The 16892-nt window shown below is 41.9% G+C and overlaps 1 protein-coding gene across 1 annotated transcript in view; it reads right to left on the bottom strand.

Annotated features, from left to right (window-relative positions):
• Positions 1-16892, bottom strand: part of SPATA16 (spermatogenesis associated 16) — a 98549-nt gene that overhangs the window by 45108 nt on the left and 36549 nt on the right. Inside the window, 1 exon segment of the mRNA XM_059822873.1 lies at positions 9127-9216. Coding sequence (XP_059678856.1) covers positions 9127-9216 — 90 coding nt within the window.

Below are 16892 nucleotides of genomic sequence, written 5' to 3'. Positions count from 1 at the left end.
GGACTTTCAATCTAAATTTAGAGCAATTCTCAAGCACTAAAGCCTTGCCTGTTTTGGAGCCAAAGAATATTTGCAAGTGGTCATTTACAATTTGGGCTCCTATACATGCAGTGCTCCCCAACTGCTGTCATTTCAAAGACTAAAACTGGCAAATCCTTAACCCCGAGCATCACCCCGTTGCTGCCTGCCACTGCAGGAGCGCTGCCACGGGTCCAACGCAATCAGTCGGGTACACAGACGCCTGCAGTGTGCTTTGCCATCCCTACTGCAGGCCACGGACTGGCGAAGTGAGGATCCATCCCACCGGCAGCACAGCACGACATACAATTTGTGACCTCCCACTCCTCCGTGGTAGCCAACGCTTTCTTCTCCCAGCGTGGCACTGCTGTCAAAGGTGGAGATGTGCACAGAGCCCTGGACAAATCTGGACTCAATTCTCAGACAAGTTGCCTCATCTTTCTCTGTTTCTCAGCATCAGCTGTAAAATGCGGATGATCATATTTGACTGATTTACCTATTTGGTGTGAGAGTCCTCCTGGCTCAATCTTTTGCTGATTCTTTGCAGCATGCTCAGTGCGATGTCGCTCTGATAATGGCAGAGGTCTTCAGGCATCACTGCACTCCAGACAAACACTTTTCCTCTTTATTCTTCCTTCTTAATTTGTTCTTATTTAAATAATAAGAAGCACGTCGAGCGTTCGTGTTTAGTTTCTCAACATCTGCTTTTATCCCTGGTAGATTTCTCCCGTACTGCCGTGCATTACATCAGGAATGGTGAGGCACATACATAAAACCCCTCCGAGACTTTCAAGTGCCTCCATCCCAATTTTACTTCTCAGTTCCTTGGCCATCAGGGAGCACACACAGGTCAGGACTGACGCTTGCTACTGTGACCTCAGGGCTTGCGAGGGACTTAAAAAATTCTACTTGCAAAAGAAACACAAGCATTAAAGCTCTATGTGGGTGGCCTGTGTCCAACCCCAAACGTGCCCAAGAGAGTTTTCTTTGAAGGCCTCCAAGTCTCAATTCACAGAACCAAAGTGACACATGCAATAAGGAACTATGAATTTCCAGACGCAGGGACACAGGTGAAACTATGCTGTCTGAATATGGTTACAGGGCTGGGCACTGAAAAATATTTAGGCACCTAAACGCTCAGAAACCAAAGGACTAATTGAGATACTTAGGGAGGTTAAAAGCCTGGCTCCCATTGAAATACATGAAGGCCCATAAAAATCCAGGTAACAAAGACTTTCAGTGAGAAAGAGACTTATGAGCGCATGAGACACTCTGAAATGAGACTTAAGTAAAATATTATTTAAAGAAATGCTATTTATAAAATTATTATTTAAGATCCCCAGCCAGTGACCAAACTCATTAACATCTTTTTCTCTCATCATGTTAATCAACATGGCTGATATATATTACATGTACTATATATGACTTAGGATAGTATATACACAACCATATTAGCATTTCAGCAGTACGTAAGGGCCAGAGAGGTCCTTCTTCCCATCTCCTGCAATCACAGGTCCTGGGGAAATGGGAGCTTGTGAAGAGCTGGATGGAAGAGGTTTCAGTACAGGTCAATCAGGATCAGCTGTTACGTCATGTGGAGATTTTGGACAAGTGATGTTGGCCAGCGCCAGACCTTGCTCTGATTGTACTTCTACAGTGACTGCTTACTTAATAGTTCAACTTTGAACCCTCCTGAGAACAAGGAACATAGGGTACAAAAGAATGCGAAAATAGCTCCCGTTTAGACCATGTTATGCATTTTTCTGGATGAAATGCCGTGTTTTATTTTTGCAGTGTTTAAAGATACTGGGATTAAACTCTAACGGTAAAGAACAAAGATACAAGCATTCTTTCCTAATTCTGACATAATGACTTCATATGATATACAGAAATATTGGCCTCATATTTACAGAACCATCTGCCAATTTTGAGTTACTAATTCAAAATACTTAAGACATGCCTGAGTTGCAGGTGATAGCCCACCAAAGAACTCTGTTCGACATGGATACTGAAGTAGCTCTGACAATACACCTTCAGGAACACCTTAGGGGATGCCGGAGAAAATGGGACACTTCCTTCTTTCAAAACATGAGGCTTTATATTAAAATGGTTTTTTTTTCCCTAGTTGCTAGTTTGGGCTGGTATGAACTTCTGTAACACAACCAAACCCATCTGTGTTAATGTAGTAAGCCTGGATCCAAAGGTGTCTTGCAATATCTGCTCAGTCTGGCCACTTGGTGGTGCAGAACAATCAGATATATTTCGATATGTGCAAGCAAAGAGCACACCACAGATCCTAAACTGTCGCCCTCAGCCCATCTCCAGACACGCATAGGACTTGTAATAAAAGAGTCAAAGGTAGCTTTTGCCGCCTGACAGTTGCTGACACTAACAGCCAGTATACAGCCAAATCCTTCGCAGCAGCCACTTAAGTCTGTGACAAGAAAATGGATGGTACGAGTGTAAGAAATATGTGGAGTTTTCTGGAATGCTACAAAGCGTTACACTGCCAAAGAAGACAAGACGTTAGCATTGTTGCTAAATGCTTGTGTGTTCATTTACCACTGTAAACACTGGAAAAAATATGAGGGCAAGACTCCAGGTCAGCTCCTTCGGCCTTGACTGCTCCCCTTGCGCTGCACAGAAAGGAAAGAAGCCCTGAGGGGGAGAGGAGGATTTCTCTGCAGATGGCAGAGCCTTAGGAATAATCACAGCCTATGCACATTAGAGTAACTTTCACTCTTCTATGCTATTCAGCCCCAACTGCTGCTAAAATCAGGAGGCTGATTAAGTGGCAGAAAATTACTTTTGCTCCCTACTTCAAGTGATCTCACCTGGACCTGCAGTAAGTGGTACTAATAGAAGGCTTCAGCCACTGTCACGTGATGTTGGCCCTGTGCAGACCTGCTGTTTGGAAAGGGTAAGTGTATCTCTATTTTTTCAGTTTAACAGGAACTTTAATATTCCTGACACAGACATGTGGGTAATTGGGATCTCTAATACAATAGTACTGAGTCTGAGAGACAAGATGCATGATAAGCTACTGTTCTTTTCTGGATGACCTTTCTTATTTTCTGCTGAGATTAGAAAAGGAAATTTATGTTTGTAACTGGAATAAGTAGGAGGTAGTTATCTTAATGCAATTATCCTATTTGAAAAGTGAACAAAATAATAACAATTAATTTTTAAACATCTCCATATTTCCTAAATAAATGTAAGCTCATTACTTTGAGGTTATGGAGACACTTGGAAACCATTAGGTGATGAGAGAGAAACAGAACTCCAGAATATTGAGCAGGAATGAAATTACTAATCTCAGGATTTACTTACATGTAGACTAGCCCCAAAAAGGGGCAAAAAGTTATGTTATCTATGCATAATGCCTTGATGCTGCTAATTCCTGTAAAGGACTGGCTAAAACTTCGTTTTAAACATTTCACCAGTGAACCTTAAATGCACTGGGGATCTGCTATAAAACTTTTCTGTCCTGCCAAACCCTTCCAGGTTGATGATGGGGTACGCTTGCTGCCTTTGCTGAAATTTCTGGGTCATTAGCCCATTGCTAGAAAGCAGAATTCTAAGTTTCCTGCAAGGAACGTGGCACCTGTATTTAGACTGCTTTTATTATATTTACTATTATCTGTCCCATGGTTGCATGCAGGTAACAACTTTCTGCATTGTATTGAGGTCGCTATGCAGTGGTGACAAGTATTTCCCATTTAATGGCAACTGCCATGTAAGGACATAAAGAATGCTTTACAAATGTGAGCTACGTGGTGCCCAGGGAAAGGACAAGCCTTTTAAAATGACAGGGGACGCTCAAGAAAACAGGTTGCTAAAGCCCAGCAAGATCTTGGGCTCCCTGGGACCTGGTATGAAACAAGCAGCAGGCAGCATGGATGTGCTGTACAGATCCCAGGAGGTGTGGGAGGCCCCAGTGCTTGTGTTGGCTTCACAGTCGAGCTGTTTGGAGAAGAGATGGAGTAGCTGGAACGAACTGCTTACAACAGAAGTGCATGGTCCGTGCTTGTTCTGGCCTCTAGCTGGTGCTTGCTCTGCTCTCATGTATCTCTTTGTACCTCGTGCTCCCTGGGTTAGGGACGTACCTTGTACTGCCAAGGTGCGGATTTACCTCTGGCAGGGGGTGTGGGAAAACCAGTATTGAAGGCTGCCTCTTGCCTCTGTTGTGACCCTGTCTGAGCGAGCTGTTGTTTGACGCTTGGACAATCTCAAGTGATAAAGAGCAATGTGCATGGCGCAGAAATAGCGGTTGGACACAGACTAATGTCATGTGTTGGTGTCAAACTAAATCATGGCCCGTGCGGACTTTCCTTTGGGCTTTGACTGATCCCAGCACTTGTCAGAGCTGCTTTCCTAGAACCAATGGATGAGGCGCTCCTTTCACAGTGTTAGCCTGGGGAGGACGGGGTCGCAAAACCAGCAGAAGCTCTCGGATCCCTTTGCCTGCGTGGGAGAACCAGATCCCTTCTCCCTCCGAGCCCTGGGCAACGTGTCCCCCCCGTGCAATGCGCTTGCCGGCAGAGGGGGGGCCCTGCTCCCCGCCGGAGCCGCTCTCACCGCCACCGCGGAGCCGCACCGGGGCGGGGGCGGCCCCGCGGGACCGGCAGTCACGCGTGGGGCGGCCCCGGCGGCGGTGGGAGCTGTCCCGCCTCCCACCGCGGGTCACCCACCGCGGCGCCGGGTGCGGGCGGGTCGCTGCTCCGGGGCCCCGCAGGGACACTCACAGTCTTGACGGGGGGGGGGGGGGGGGGGCATTGCTATGACAACATATTTTTTTTTTTTCTTTTTATAGCATTGGATTTTTTTTGTTTATTTCAGTTTAGGAAAACTGAAACAATGAGGATAGAGAAAGGATATAACTTTCCTCTCTTTTTTTCCAAGAGGAAGCCCAGGCAGGAGGCAAAGGCGGGTAGCACAGATGCAGGTGTGTGCAAGAGGCAGCCAGCTGGTGACTCCTTGAGCTTGGATCCCCCAACCCCAATTATTTACATAGCTTTCCTTAGCACAGCTGTATGCTTTGTAAAACAAAACTGGACATGCAGACTAACCCAAATTATTCACCTAGCTTTCTCACACTACATTGTCAAGTCTGACTAAAAGGGGACACAGCCCTGAACTCATACAGAGGGCTGAGGTTTACTATCTAGTTTGCTTTTCAGTGCCTGGGATTATCTAGATTACTTTTTTAGATTACTTTTTTTTTAATGGGAAAGTCAAAAAGCTGAGTCAGCCATACCACAGCTATTAAGATCCTAAAACTTCTTCCTCCTTAAGGATTGCTTACCCCTACTCTATGCAGTCAGATGAATATGAGTTGTTTGTTCTGGCAGAGGGACAGACAGTCTGTTTTCCCCTACATGTATACAACTAATTTCAAGTCACTAGTGTTCTAGCTGGTGATAAAAGAGCTATGTTAAGCTTTTCACAGAACACAGTGACACTGTTAAATCAGCACAGCATTTTGATTAGCAGAAAGATGAGAGCTATGCAGTTTAATGAGAAAAAGGGGCGAAATCCCTTCTGTACTTAAAACTCCAGTTTCAAAGCAAATAGGTGGCCATGTTTTTCTGCAAGTTATAAATTTTCACCTTGCTACTGATTCAAGGCTATTCAGTGTCAGCAATAGCCTGCACTATTTGAGTAAAGAAGAAAAATGGCTTTCATGCCTTGTTACTCATCTGGTTAGACCTTTTCCTGCAGATGCATGACAGGCAGCTGTGGGGTCACAGCCCGTGGGCTTGGGGACTTGAAGGATGCACAGGCTCTGATACCTCTTCCTTCAGGAACTTCGAGGCTCACCCTTGGGTGCAGGTTCCCTTTCTAGCACTCTTGAAAGTAGGGGCAAGGGGTTTGGCTGCTCTGTCTTTAGGGATAGCATGGACCTCCAGGTTCTTCTGTGGCTTACACATCCCCTTGCACATCCATGTCATCCTTCCCTCGGGCAGCAGGTCTTATATTGCCAGGAAGGTTGGGTTCTCCTTGGCCTTCTCCAAGAGCATTTTCTCGGTTTTGTGACAGAAGTGAACCCAGGACCCTTTCCGGAAATTTCTGTTTTGGTTATCAAGTGATCTTTAGATCAGCTGTGACCACATGTGCTTTGGCAGGGTACTTTCAGTAGCTGCTGTTGGAGGCTGATTCTAAGCCTAAATGCCTTCTAATGCCCAAAACTTCCTGGTAACTTCCAGGCTAAATTTATGTATAATGCATTTAGGCCCATTTGTTCAAGGGCCAAGATGGTCTTTCAACTGAAATAGGTTTTCTCCCTTCTGAGGTTTAAATCTCTACTGTGTTTGTCAAGAGCAGTCTCCTAACATCAGAGATACCGATAGTGGAGAAATATATTTACTAGCTGACATCTTAGTGAAAGTGGTTGCAGCACTTTGGAATTCATCATTTGCAGGTGCTGTGACCCCATGGTGGTGTTTCTAGGATTGCTTTACAATGCCAAATGGCCTTCGGCTGCACTCTACATGGTGGCATCCTATCACAGTGCTATCCCGAAGGAATCACTATGCAGCTGACAAAATTCAGAAGTGATGCAGATATGGGCATAGCAGACCCCTTACATTAATTTAAACATCCTTGCATTTTGACTGCTTCATATGCTTATTCTCCTGATACTGCGCTGTACTAGTGAAAATTACATGCAGAGGAACTTGAGAGTCGCTTAAATTACAGTTGACCCCACTCTAACCTATAACTTTCTCTGAACGGAACAATTTGGTCTGGTACCTCCTCTGAGACAACATCTCAGGGGATCTCAGCTTGATAGGTAGGCTGAGTTAAATGTGATTATCCATGCTGCTTGTGCCAAGTAGTAATGTTCACAACCAGCCTCCTGTTCACATACACATACAGTGTTCCGGCTGTATTTAATGGACTATTCAATAACTTAAAAATCACATGAGGGGGGTGGGAAGGCACGGAATACTTAAAAGCAGGAAAAGAAATACAGTGACCTTGTGCAAAAAGCAAGCAGAAATAAATGACGGCTTATGCTAACAAAACCCAAGTTTGTATTTCCAGAAACTGCAGCTGAATATCTGTATGCCATGGCCTGTCTGTAACGAGCAGAGTACATTCTGCACCATTAGTGGGGTTCAGCTAAGACCAGTGACTTCAGTGAAATGACAGAAGTAGTGCCAAGCTTAGTTTAACACAATCTGCAGAAGCAGCTCTGCACAGTTGCTATAACACTATGTTAAACTAGGCTAAACTCTGAATACTGCTATAGTCACTGCTTTTGGAACCACTCTGGATTCAGTCTGTCAGAATGTTCCTCTCCTTTACAAAATACATAATCTCATTTAAAATCATCTAGCTTCCTGAAAGCTACTCAATGTGGGGAAAAAAGGCTGACACAGTTCCCTCTTGCCTGCTGATGTAGTAAACTTACTGATTGCTTATCTGCAGTGACACCAACCACAATTTTTTTTATTTTTGAAATCATATTTATGAATACCTTCTTGGTTCATACTGTCTTCTCAAATATGGGCATTTATATGTATTGCTGTTTAGGAAAGATCAGTTTCTGAAAGGGTATTTTTTAAAAAAATCTACTATTATTTTTAAAAGTCTTCAGTGGGATTTCTCCCACCCAGCACCCCAAATACTTCCCCTTGTATCACTTCGCCTGTTGGGATACTAGTGAATTTTTGGGTTTGAAAGTATCCTGGACAGGATTCCCCATCTGTCACAAAGCAACATACTCTCCTAACACAGCTCTAAAATATCTGGCTCATCAGTGGACCTCAGCTGTTGAGGATTCATTATTTCTCTCTGAATCAGCACCTCAACAACATTTTAGGAAGAAGAGACTGTTATCACTGAGATAAAAGGAGATCTGGGCACTATCACAACACTTCATTGTTTTTCAACAAAATGTTTCACTTTCTTTGTTTGAAACGGCTTTGTTTGAAAATGAGCTTTTTTTTTAAAAAAAAAAAAGGGAGGGGGAGGGTTTATGGTCAAGTGAAATATTCCAGGTTTATCTGAAATAATGTTTCTAAAGAAATTTGGAAAAACTGTTTCCTTGTCTTGTGGAAATTTCTTCTCCCTGTCCTGACCTGTGAAAGCTCATGGAGATTAGTTTGACACAATCTGGATGTGTCCCCTGCAGAAGGAAAAGTGCTCGTCCTGGAGTTTTTGGCTGAAGTCCAGCACAGAAAATTGAAGTTCATCTTCCCAAATCCTCTCTGCAACTCCGCTTGGGTAAAGTCTTCTTCCACTCCCTGTGCAAACTGTTTTGCTGCTATTTTAATAGCTTCAGAGCTCTACCACTAACATCCATCTTAAATGATGAGCAAAGTGACCCTTTCAGTCTCACGCCTAATTCACACTGACTGTTCTGCCATTAGTTAGCTAATGATTTGTGAAACATTTTGTGATATACCTTGTCTTCAGCTGAACAGTCCTCTGTAAGTGTCTAATGTTCGTAGTAGTGACGATCCATAGCAAGTTACCGTTGCATTTTTCCCATGCATTTCGTTCATTTAAGCATGTTAAGTGGTTAAAAACTTCTGCTGCGTATTGAAACTTCTAGTTTTTGGCAGTGTGATTGCAAGCATACAAGCAGAGCTTCCTCTTGCAGGCTTCCTCCTGCCAGCAGTTCCCGTTCACACCAGCAATCTCATCAGCTGCACGCAGGCTAAATTTTGCAGCATACCACAGTGTACCCTGAGATCTTGATTATTTTTTTCTCTTTTTCTTTTTTCTTCCCCCCCTTGTCCACTTGGAGCACACCTGAACTTCTGCCCAGGGTTATGGGGAAACCAGGGAGTGGAAGATGCTTGTGTGCATGTAGCTTTTGCCCCAGCGCAGCCCTGGGACCTGATCAGGGCTCACCCCTGTGCCCGCAAATGAGTAAATGCTCCTACCTGCATTAGCCTAACTGCAACTAGGGACATAATTGGGATTATTCATGTTACACCAACTGGGAGGATTGCACGCAAGATCATGTACACAAAGCCAATGCAAAGCTCCCACTGACTTTGGAAAAGCCTGGATATAAGATGATATCCTTACTACTGGGAGCTGGAATGAGAGAGATGTAGAGAAACCATTAGAAACCCGTGAGCGGCGGAGTACCTTGCAGCTTCAGAGTATCTCTCTAAGCACCTAAACACAGCAGCCTGGCGCAGGTGATTCCGGAAATAAGCTGGGTTCAGAATAATGCTCCTTTAAAAGATAAGAGAGATGGACGAGTTTAATGATTTAAAAAATAGAAATCTAAAAGCTACTAATAATCAAACTGTGACTAAGACACATACTGTATACACTTATTCTATACAACTCAACACTGTATGTCTCAAATGTAATATGAACTATCACTTTCTGTTGACAGCTGTGATATATGAACAAGCATTATTAAAGTTTTTATTGAGGTTATATCATAAATACAGTTTCATTAGGGTTCTGTGTATTGTTCTAGAAAAAAATTCCTGTGGTAATATTCTATATTGCCTTTACCTTGTAGATAACAAGCAAAAATGCTACAGTACAACTTCTTGTTAACCCCTAGCTCCACAAACATGTGTGGCAGTTGTCTGACCCATCTACCTGGAAAAGCTGTGCATCTAGAGTGTATTTAATGTTAACTCGGAAGATTTTGAAATACTTTCTGTACAAGTGATATGTTCTATGTGGGTGGACCTTGGCATGTTTCTTAGACCCTTAACTTTAACAGATGCAATTCCAGGTGTAACAAATTATAGGCTTTAAGTCAGTATCGGAGATAGATGAGGGGGTAAGAACAGCATAAGCTAAGCAGTTAGATTGGCAGGTGGGGTAGCCTTCTGATGTGAGCAGAGGGAGGGCAAGAGTGACAGCTCCGTCTACATCTAATTAGTTCCACTTGTGCGATCTCCAACAAGTGACTGGCTTCTCTGGTCAGCACTTCTCCCACTGTTTGGAGAAAAGGTACATATAGCATGTTCTAGGATGCAAAGTTTAATATTAATCATTACATACACTTTTTGTAAAGTATTTAATGGTAGTTTACAACGTCAACAAAGAGATTAATGCTACATTCTATTACAAAGAAAACTTGCAAACTGGCTTTTGTTTCCTCATTGAAAGTTTTGAATATCATGTTAGCTTTAAAAACTACTGCTCTTCTGATTTCAGTCTACTAATAACCACAGAACTAATCCTCTTCATAACCAAATCATTTATTAAAGTTTATTCATTGTCTTGAAACTATGATGTAAGTACATATGTGGACACATTCAGCTATAAATCCACATTTATGGAAACATTTGAGAAGACCAGTAACTGTCTCTTCTGTATGTATTCAGCACTCATGGATTGTATATCTGTGGCCTTCAGAAGAAGCTTTCAAAATAAGTTAAAACCTGAAAGTATCTCCATGATGCTGTAGACTTGTGAATTGAATTCACTCTGGAGGCACTTTCTCCAAGGCATACAGAAGAAAGCCTAAAGCTCTGAATGGTTACATCTACGTTTGCAAGTAATTAGATATATAAGGAGTGGATCAGTAGATCAGAGAAGCTAATGTTGAGGCCCCTACGTCTATATTGTAGGCAGCTGGGGCTTTTATTTCAGACTAGACTCAGTTGGTTCCTTTAAACAAAATGTCCCCATGCCTGTTGCCCAAAGCTGTCTTGAAGGTCAGCTGTTGGTTTGGATTCCTGTGCTTCATTAGGTGCTACTTGTATTTTGTGCACAGCTTATGCAGAATGTGCAGGTAGTTTTCTCTGAAATTAATCTAGTTTGTGAGTGCCAAAATTGGTCTGTGAATAATCTAGTGTGCAGAAAATGGAGAAAACTGGGTAAAGTGCATCACAGTCCTACTATTGTGCCAAACCAAAATGCTAATATAGATGTAACTGGTGACATTTCTGTTCCGGCAGAGTAAAGCTTTACTCTGTATGAGTAGAGCTGCTCTGTGCTCTGGAGATGCATCTCTGCTGAAGACCATCCTAAGGTGGTATAGGAACTAGGAAGCACCTCAGAACTATGCTTTTCCAGTCCAACATTTGAAAAAATGTTCAGAAAACTGTATTGAGAGAAACTATTACCCTGCACGAACTCCCTCTCTGGGAAGAAGGTGTGGGGGGAAAACCAGTGACAAATGATATTGTATAACTTAAGGCATTATTGGAGGAAGTGCAGACCTTTGTGACTGGGGACACATCTAAATACTGAACTAAAATACAATGCTTGAAACAGCATGGGATGTTAAAAATTAGTTGCTTTTAATGAGGGGAATGAATCACTCTTATCAGTAATGAAAAGATAATGCCAACAGCAAACACTGCAGCTCTCAGCCAAACATGGTTCAGATCTGAAGTTTAGACAATACTGATGGTCACCAAATCTTAATTTAACCAAAACAAAAATCATCAAAAGATCAAATACTATCAGCATTAATGATTTGACCAAAACAGTAATACCTTATTTAGATGACAACTGGTACTTCTGCAAGCTATTTTAAAGGAGATTATTGCAGCTGTAAACTGTAGTCAACAGTTGATAATAGTAATATTGATTTTTTAGCTTTTTTTTTCCCCTCTCCAAGTTATCAGTCCTACCACAGCCAAGCAATAGTGCTATGAGGGGAAAAAATTAAAAAATCAATAATACCCTGGTAGTTAGCAACACATTTTCTGTAAGTCTTTGAGCAGGATGTGCTGTGATAGGCTTATAATAAATACAGAACTGTGGCAGATTTTCATTGAATTAGATATCAGCTCTCCATTTTCCATCTTGATTTTTTTTTTTTTTTTTTGCTAGTCTCAAAAAGATCAACTGCTTCTCTCGATCTATAAATTCTATACTGGAAAATATTATAGCATGCCCTAATAGCTTGAGCAAACATCAGAAAGCTAACTTTGACTCCTGGCAGTTTGGTTTGATGTTGCTAGGCTCGCTGTAGCCTATACACTGGAAATAATTTCTGCTGCATTAGTACTCTACCCAAAAGTAGCCCTTTGCTGTACTGATGCAGCTCTGTTTTAGTAGCCTTTATGCAGAGCAGTGCTAATTTAATGCCAGGCGTGCGCTGAAACTGTGCAGAGCTATCCCTTTGGCTTTTAAAACTGATGCTGATGTGTTTCAGGTAATTTTGGTGAAAAGGAAAAAAAAAAACCTGAATGAAAATAGGAAGCAAAGGAATCATACAAACAAAGGTTAAGCGGAAACCCCTAATTTCAGGAAGTTCTCCTTCAAATAAGAGCAGATGGGGGACCCATCTGGCCAGGCAGAAATGCGCCAGGCTGTGCATACTGAGAACAAGTCAATGCTCCAAGATCCACCTCCAGCCATCAGCAGTCTTGAGACTAGGCTGGTTAATCCAGTAATTAATTAGAAGGGATGTGTTTCAAGAGGGAGGCTTGAAGGAAGAATTAGGAAGGGATGAAGGTGGTGGACACGCTGGCTGCAATGCAGTCGGGACAATCTCTGTGTGTGGTGATTGGTGCCATGAGCAGAACCATTGGTCCTCTGGTCTTTTTACTCATGTGCCTCTCGTAGGAGCTTCAGGTAGAAAAAGTAGTTTCGACAGGAAACGTCTGAAAATGGATAGCTCTTATTTTGCACAGAGAAAACTTCTAATCCGCAAAACTGCAAATAAAGTCACTACATCTGAAGATTAAAACTGGTGTTCTTGCCAGGTTTTGCCCCCATCTGTCAAATGACTAGGCTAAAGTAAACTTGAAATAGATTTTCATTTATTTTTCATCTTCAGTGTAATCCAAAGACTGCCCTGTTAAAAGCCTTTCGTAAATCATTTGGTCAGTTTTTCTCAACAAAACAGTCCTTAAGTAATGCCGTATATCAGCCTCTTTTTTTGACATTTTCATTTTTTCATCTTGACATCTTCTCTTAAAAATAATACAGTGTTTGTCCCATTATCTTTTTTCAAACTGTGAGGAGGGGGCAAGAAGGCATCAACACTCTCCCTATCATAGCAACTGGAGTATGTGAATTAAAGATGCACGCGTTAGTCTGGGGCTTTCTCTCCAAGTTTTTCTTTCAATCTTACTGCCCGGTGTTAAGAAAACAGGTATGGCAAGAAACTCGGATTGCTACATCAAAACTGGCTGCTAGAAATCACGTTGCCTTTTCTCTAGGGTGCGCATTCTCTATTAAATTCCTTCCCAAATGCAACAGGGATTTAACTCTAATCTGACTGACATGAAAAAGTGCCGCTGCTACTATCCACCACATCATTCGTGTTTGGCCTTTATAGGCCAAGAAAAAGTCAATGAGATGATTCTATAGATGAAACAAGTGGAAAAAATACACTTCACTACTAAAGCAGATAAACCACTTTTTCTTGCTAGTACTGTGAGTAAAAGCTAGCTTGTTCGTAGAGATGCGTGCAGTTATTTCTTTAGAGTGGCAGAAGCTTTTGCTTTTTCTTAGTTGTCCATGCCTTCCTATGACACAGTGTGGTCTTCTGTACAAACGCATTTTAATAGTCTATTATAGTTGATTATTAGAGAGGAATTAGGTGATTTATCAGAAGTAACAATTCAGCACTAAAGCAATGTGTGCATCTATGCAGAGAGATGTAAAGCTAGCACAGGTCGGTAGGGCAGTGCACTGTGCTGGCACGTCCACGTGTTGCTGGTACAGGGTGACTGTACAACTGTAATCGCTGAGGCGTTCTTCACCACAACATTAAATACGATGTCAATGCAAGCAATGTGTCAACTAGTATTCAGCAGAACCATGTATTCAGTTGCTGTAGACTGATAGAATGCTTTTATCTTCAGTGAATACTGTCGATCAGTACAGCTGGTTATCCAGCCTCAATATACTTACAGATGAACCTGACAAATCCTGTACAATTACATTGAACTTCAACTTTCTTCTTTTTCCTTGTTTCATCTTTATGGCAGGTAGCTTATTATCTGCAGTGTAGTACCAGTCTTACATCTGTTTGAGTCTGCCATGCTCCGTTTTGTGATCCCAAGGGCTGGTTTAAGAGTTCAGCTCTACTTGAGGCAGTCAAATTCCTGAGCCCTATGGTAGCCAGGAATCAATGTCATCATATTTTCCTGCAATTTGCATGTGCAGCTATGTTATTTAAGTTTTATTTGGAGACTTCATGGTGGTATGTTTGCTCGCAGACAACTTTGTATTCTAAACCACTTCTCCTCCCGGTGCTGTTGTAGGGAACTGAGAGGGATGTGTCTTGGATACACAAAAGCTTGTGGGCTTCCTTGCACTGTGTGAGAGTTTACCAAAGCTGACACCCCGAAGAGGAGAAAAACCTCCCTGTTGCAACAAGTTGGTGGAAATACTTGGTAGGCTTGTGAAAGCAGGCACACAGAAGCGCTTCCTCCCAGAGGATGAGAGTGTGGTGGTTTTAGTGCTAGTGGGCATAAATAATTCAGGAGAGAAGAAGGGTGTCTGTGGTGAGGAGACCCATGTGAACGGATTTGTGAGGGAGGTAGGGCCTTCCTCCTGAACTTGGTTTCGGTCTCTTGGTGGTTGGACAGGTTCAGACCTGTTGGTCCGTGGGGAAGTTTTCTTTGTGTCACCAGCAAATGCCTGGCTGTGACTGTGCCCACCCTGCCCTGTGCTCGGGGACCTTCTTCGCCTGCGTGAGTGCTCTGGTCCCTGAAGGAAGGAGCACCCTTCCCTCCCTGCCCTGGCCACTCTTTTTAAGGAAGTGACGTGCAAAATTAGATAACATCTGTGTTATAGAGAAAAAAGCTGAAGGACAAAGAGGCCGGGAGCACTTGGTAGATGTACCTATAAGAGTAGCCGTACTGAATACTGCTTATCAAGGTAAATCTGGCAGAGTCCAGCATGGGTCGTCTTTGGTGGTAATCTGATAAATCATTAGGAATCCCTTCTAATATAGTCATCACCACTGAACCAAACCAACAGCTGCAAAGACAGAAAAGCTTCTACCAAACTTAGGTGGATCAAGGAACAGGACCAAATATCCTTACACTGAAGGAAGACACCTGACTTGTCTTTGTGCAGTTGGACTTTTATGTGCAAGCATTCAGAAATAAATGCCGTTATGGCATCACAGGCAAGGACCTTCAGCACAGAGAAGAAACCATCTCATGAAGTTTTCATATCTAAACAGACAGGAAGCGTGGGTTCCCAAAAAAGGTTTCACACAACGCCTTTTCTCTGTCAGTAAAGTGAAATATAACTGCCATGCTAAAAGGTTTTGCAGCAGCAGTTTGCTCTGAATTGCAAGCATAAGATAAATGTGCTATACAGGGCTCGATTCCTCAGCTGTGAAGGTGGTAAAAAGGAGAATGTTCTCTGGTCCAGAACAAAAAGATATTTGAAAAGATCTTATTTCAAAGGTCCCAAAACATCTTAACACAAGTGGAGAATAATCTGCATTCCCTGTCTTGTTTGCATAATGTACTACCCACTCACTTTCCAGCTGCACAAGTACCACTTTCTTGACCACCAAATTTTCTGATGCCATTAGGAGTGCTGTCATGTATCTCAACTCTTATAAAACAGTTCAATGTTGCTAGGCTTTTCCTTCTACGAGGAACTGTATTTCTTCCAGGGCATTTTTTTTTTCCCAAATATGCCTTTCCTAAATAGGATCCCACCACACGTTGTATAGATAAAAGTTTTTGCAATATAACATCATCAAAGTCAAGGGGAGTATAGCTTTTGACCGCAATAGAGGAAGTCTCAGCCCATAAAATAGGAACTATATCACTCATATAACAACCTGGAAATAACATATGATTCAGAGTTGAGAACCAGAATCCAGAGAAAACATTTCTCACTTAAAAAGTAGTAAAAAGTTGAAGTACATCAAAATATTTGAAATGTTGCATGAGAAGGAATTATTTTTTAAGAGTACTTCTGGTTTATATTATCCAGAGCATCTCAGTGGAATAGCTTAGTATTAATACAATCTCATCTATTATGTATATTGCAATATGCCTAACACAATTGCTGAAGTAATTAGGTGCTGCTAATTCTTCTCTTTCTTTTTCTTCCCTTTTCTGAGGAGGTAAAGAGATTAGGAGAGTAGTTTAAAGCAAAGTACACATTACACTACAGAATTCCCACAGATTAGCAGCATCAGCCATTATGTTTCTTGTTTTTTCTACTTCGACCTAATAATCTATGTCCTTCTTGAGTTCTTCTATTCTGTCTCCATTTTAATCCCCATTCACCTACTGTACCATAGCATCATTGCATTATTTATTTTTATTATTTAATATTTAACTAGAATGTCATTCTTCAACTTACTTTAATATAGTCCTATTTAAAAGGTGCAAAATAAAGAAGCTAGGGAATGAAGAAGTAGCTGAATATTGAATCTTTAATCTGAAAGTTCTGAATTAATCTGGATTAAAGAATCCTGATTTATCCTGTCTATAATACACTGACCAAGTTTTGAGATGCCTTTTTTTCCTGACAGATATTGCATAAAGCTTGATTATTAGCAATTATTTTAAACCTTTTGTAAGTGTTTGAAAAGTCACTGGGAAAAATGCAGAGGATTTAGAATTAAAGCTGTGAGGCTTCAGCTGTTTTAGATTATTTTTTCCCCCCCAACTGTGCCTCCATAAGAGATTCCCTCTGTTAAGTCTTCGCTAAAGCAATCGTGTACTACTTAACAGAGGTGCTATTTTCGACTTCATGTGTCTCCCTATGAATTGTGCAGGAGGCATTAGGGAGCCCTGCCTTCCACCAACACATAAAAAGGCATAGCAGAAAACGCTTTACAGATTTATTACATTCTCAATGCATAGCCTTTCTGGGAGGGAGGGAGGGAGAAAATTGGCAACGGGTCATGCTGCGGAGCAGAGTCTGCAAGGACACAGGAAAATCTTTGCTAACCCCCAAAGATTTTGAATAGCTCTGTACAGCAGTCCTCATTATCA

Source organism: Gavia stellata, chromosome 11 (genome assembly GCF_030936135.1).
Source record: "Gavia stellata isolate bGavSte3 chromosome 11, bGavSte3.hap2, whole genome shotgun sequence".
In the NCBI taxonomy this organism is placed as follows: Eukaryota; Metazoa; Chordata; class Aves; order Gaviiformes; family Gaviidae; genus Gavia; species Gavia stellata.
This window is presented reverse-complemented; position numbering and strand designations above follow the sequence as displayed.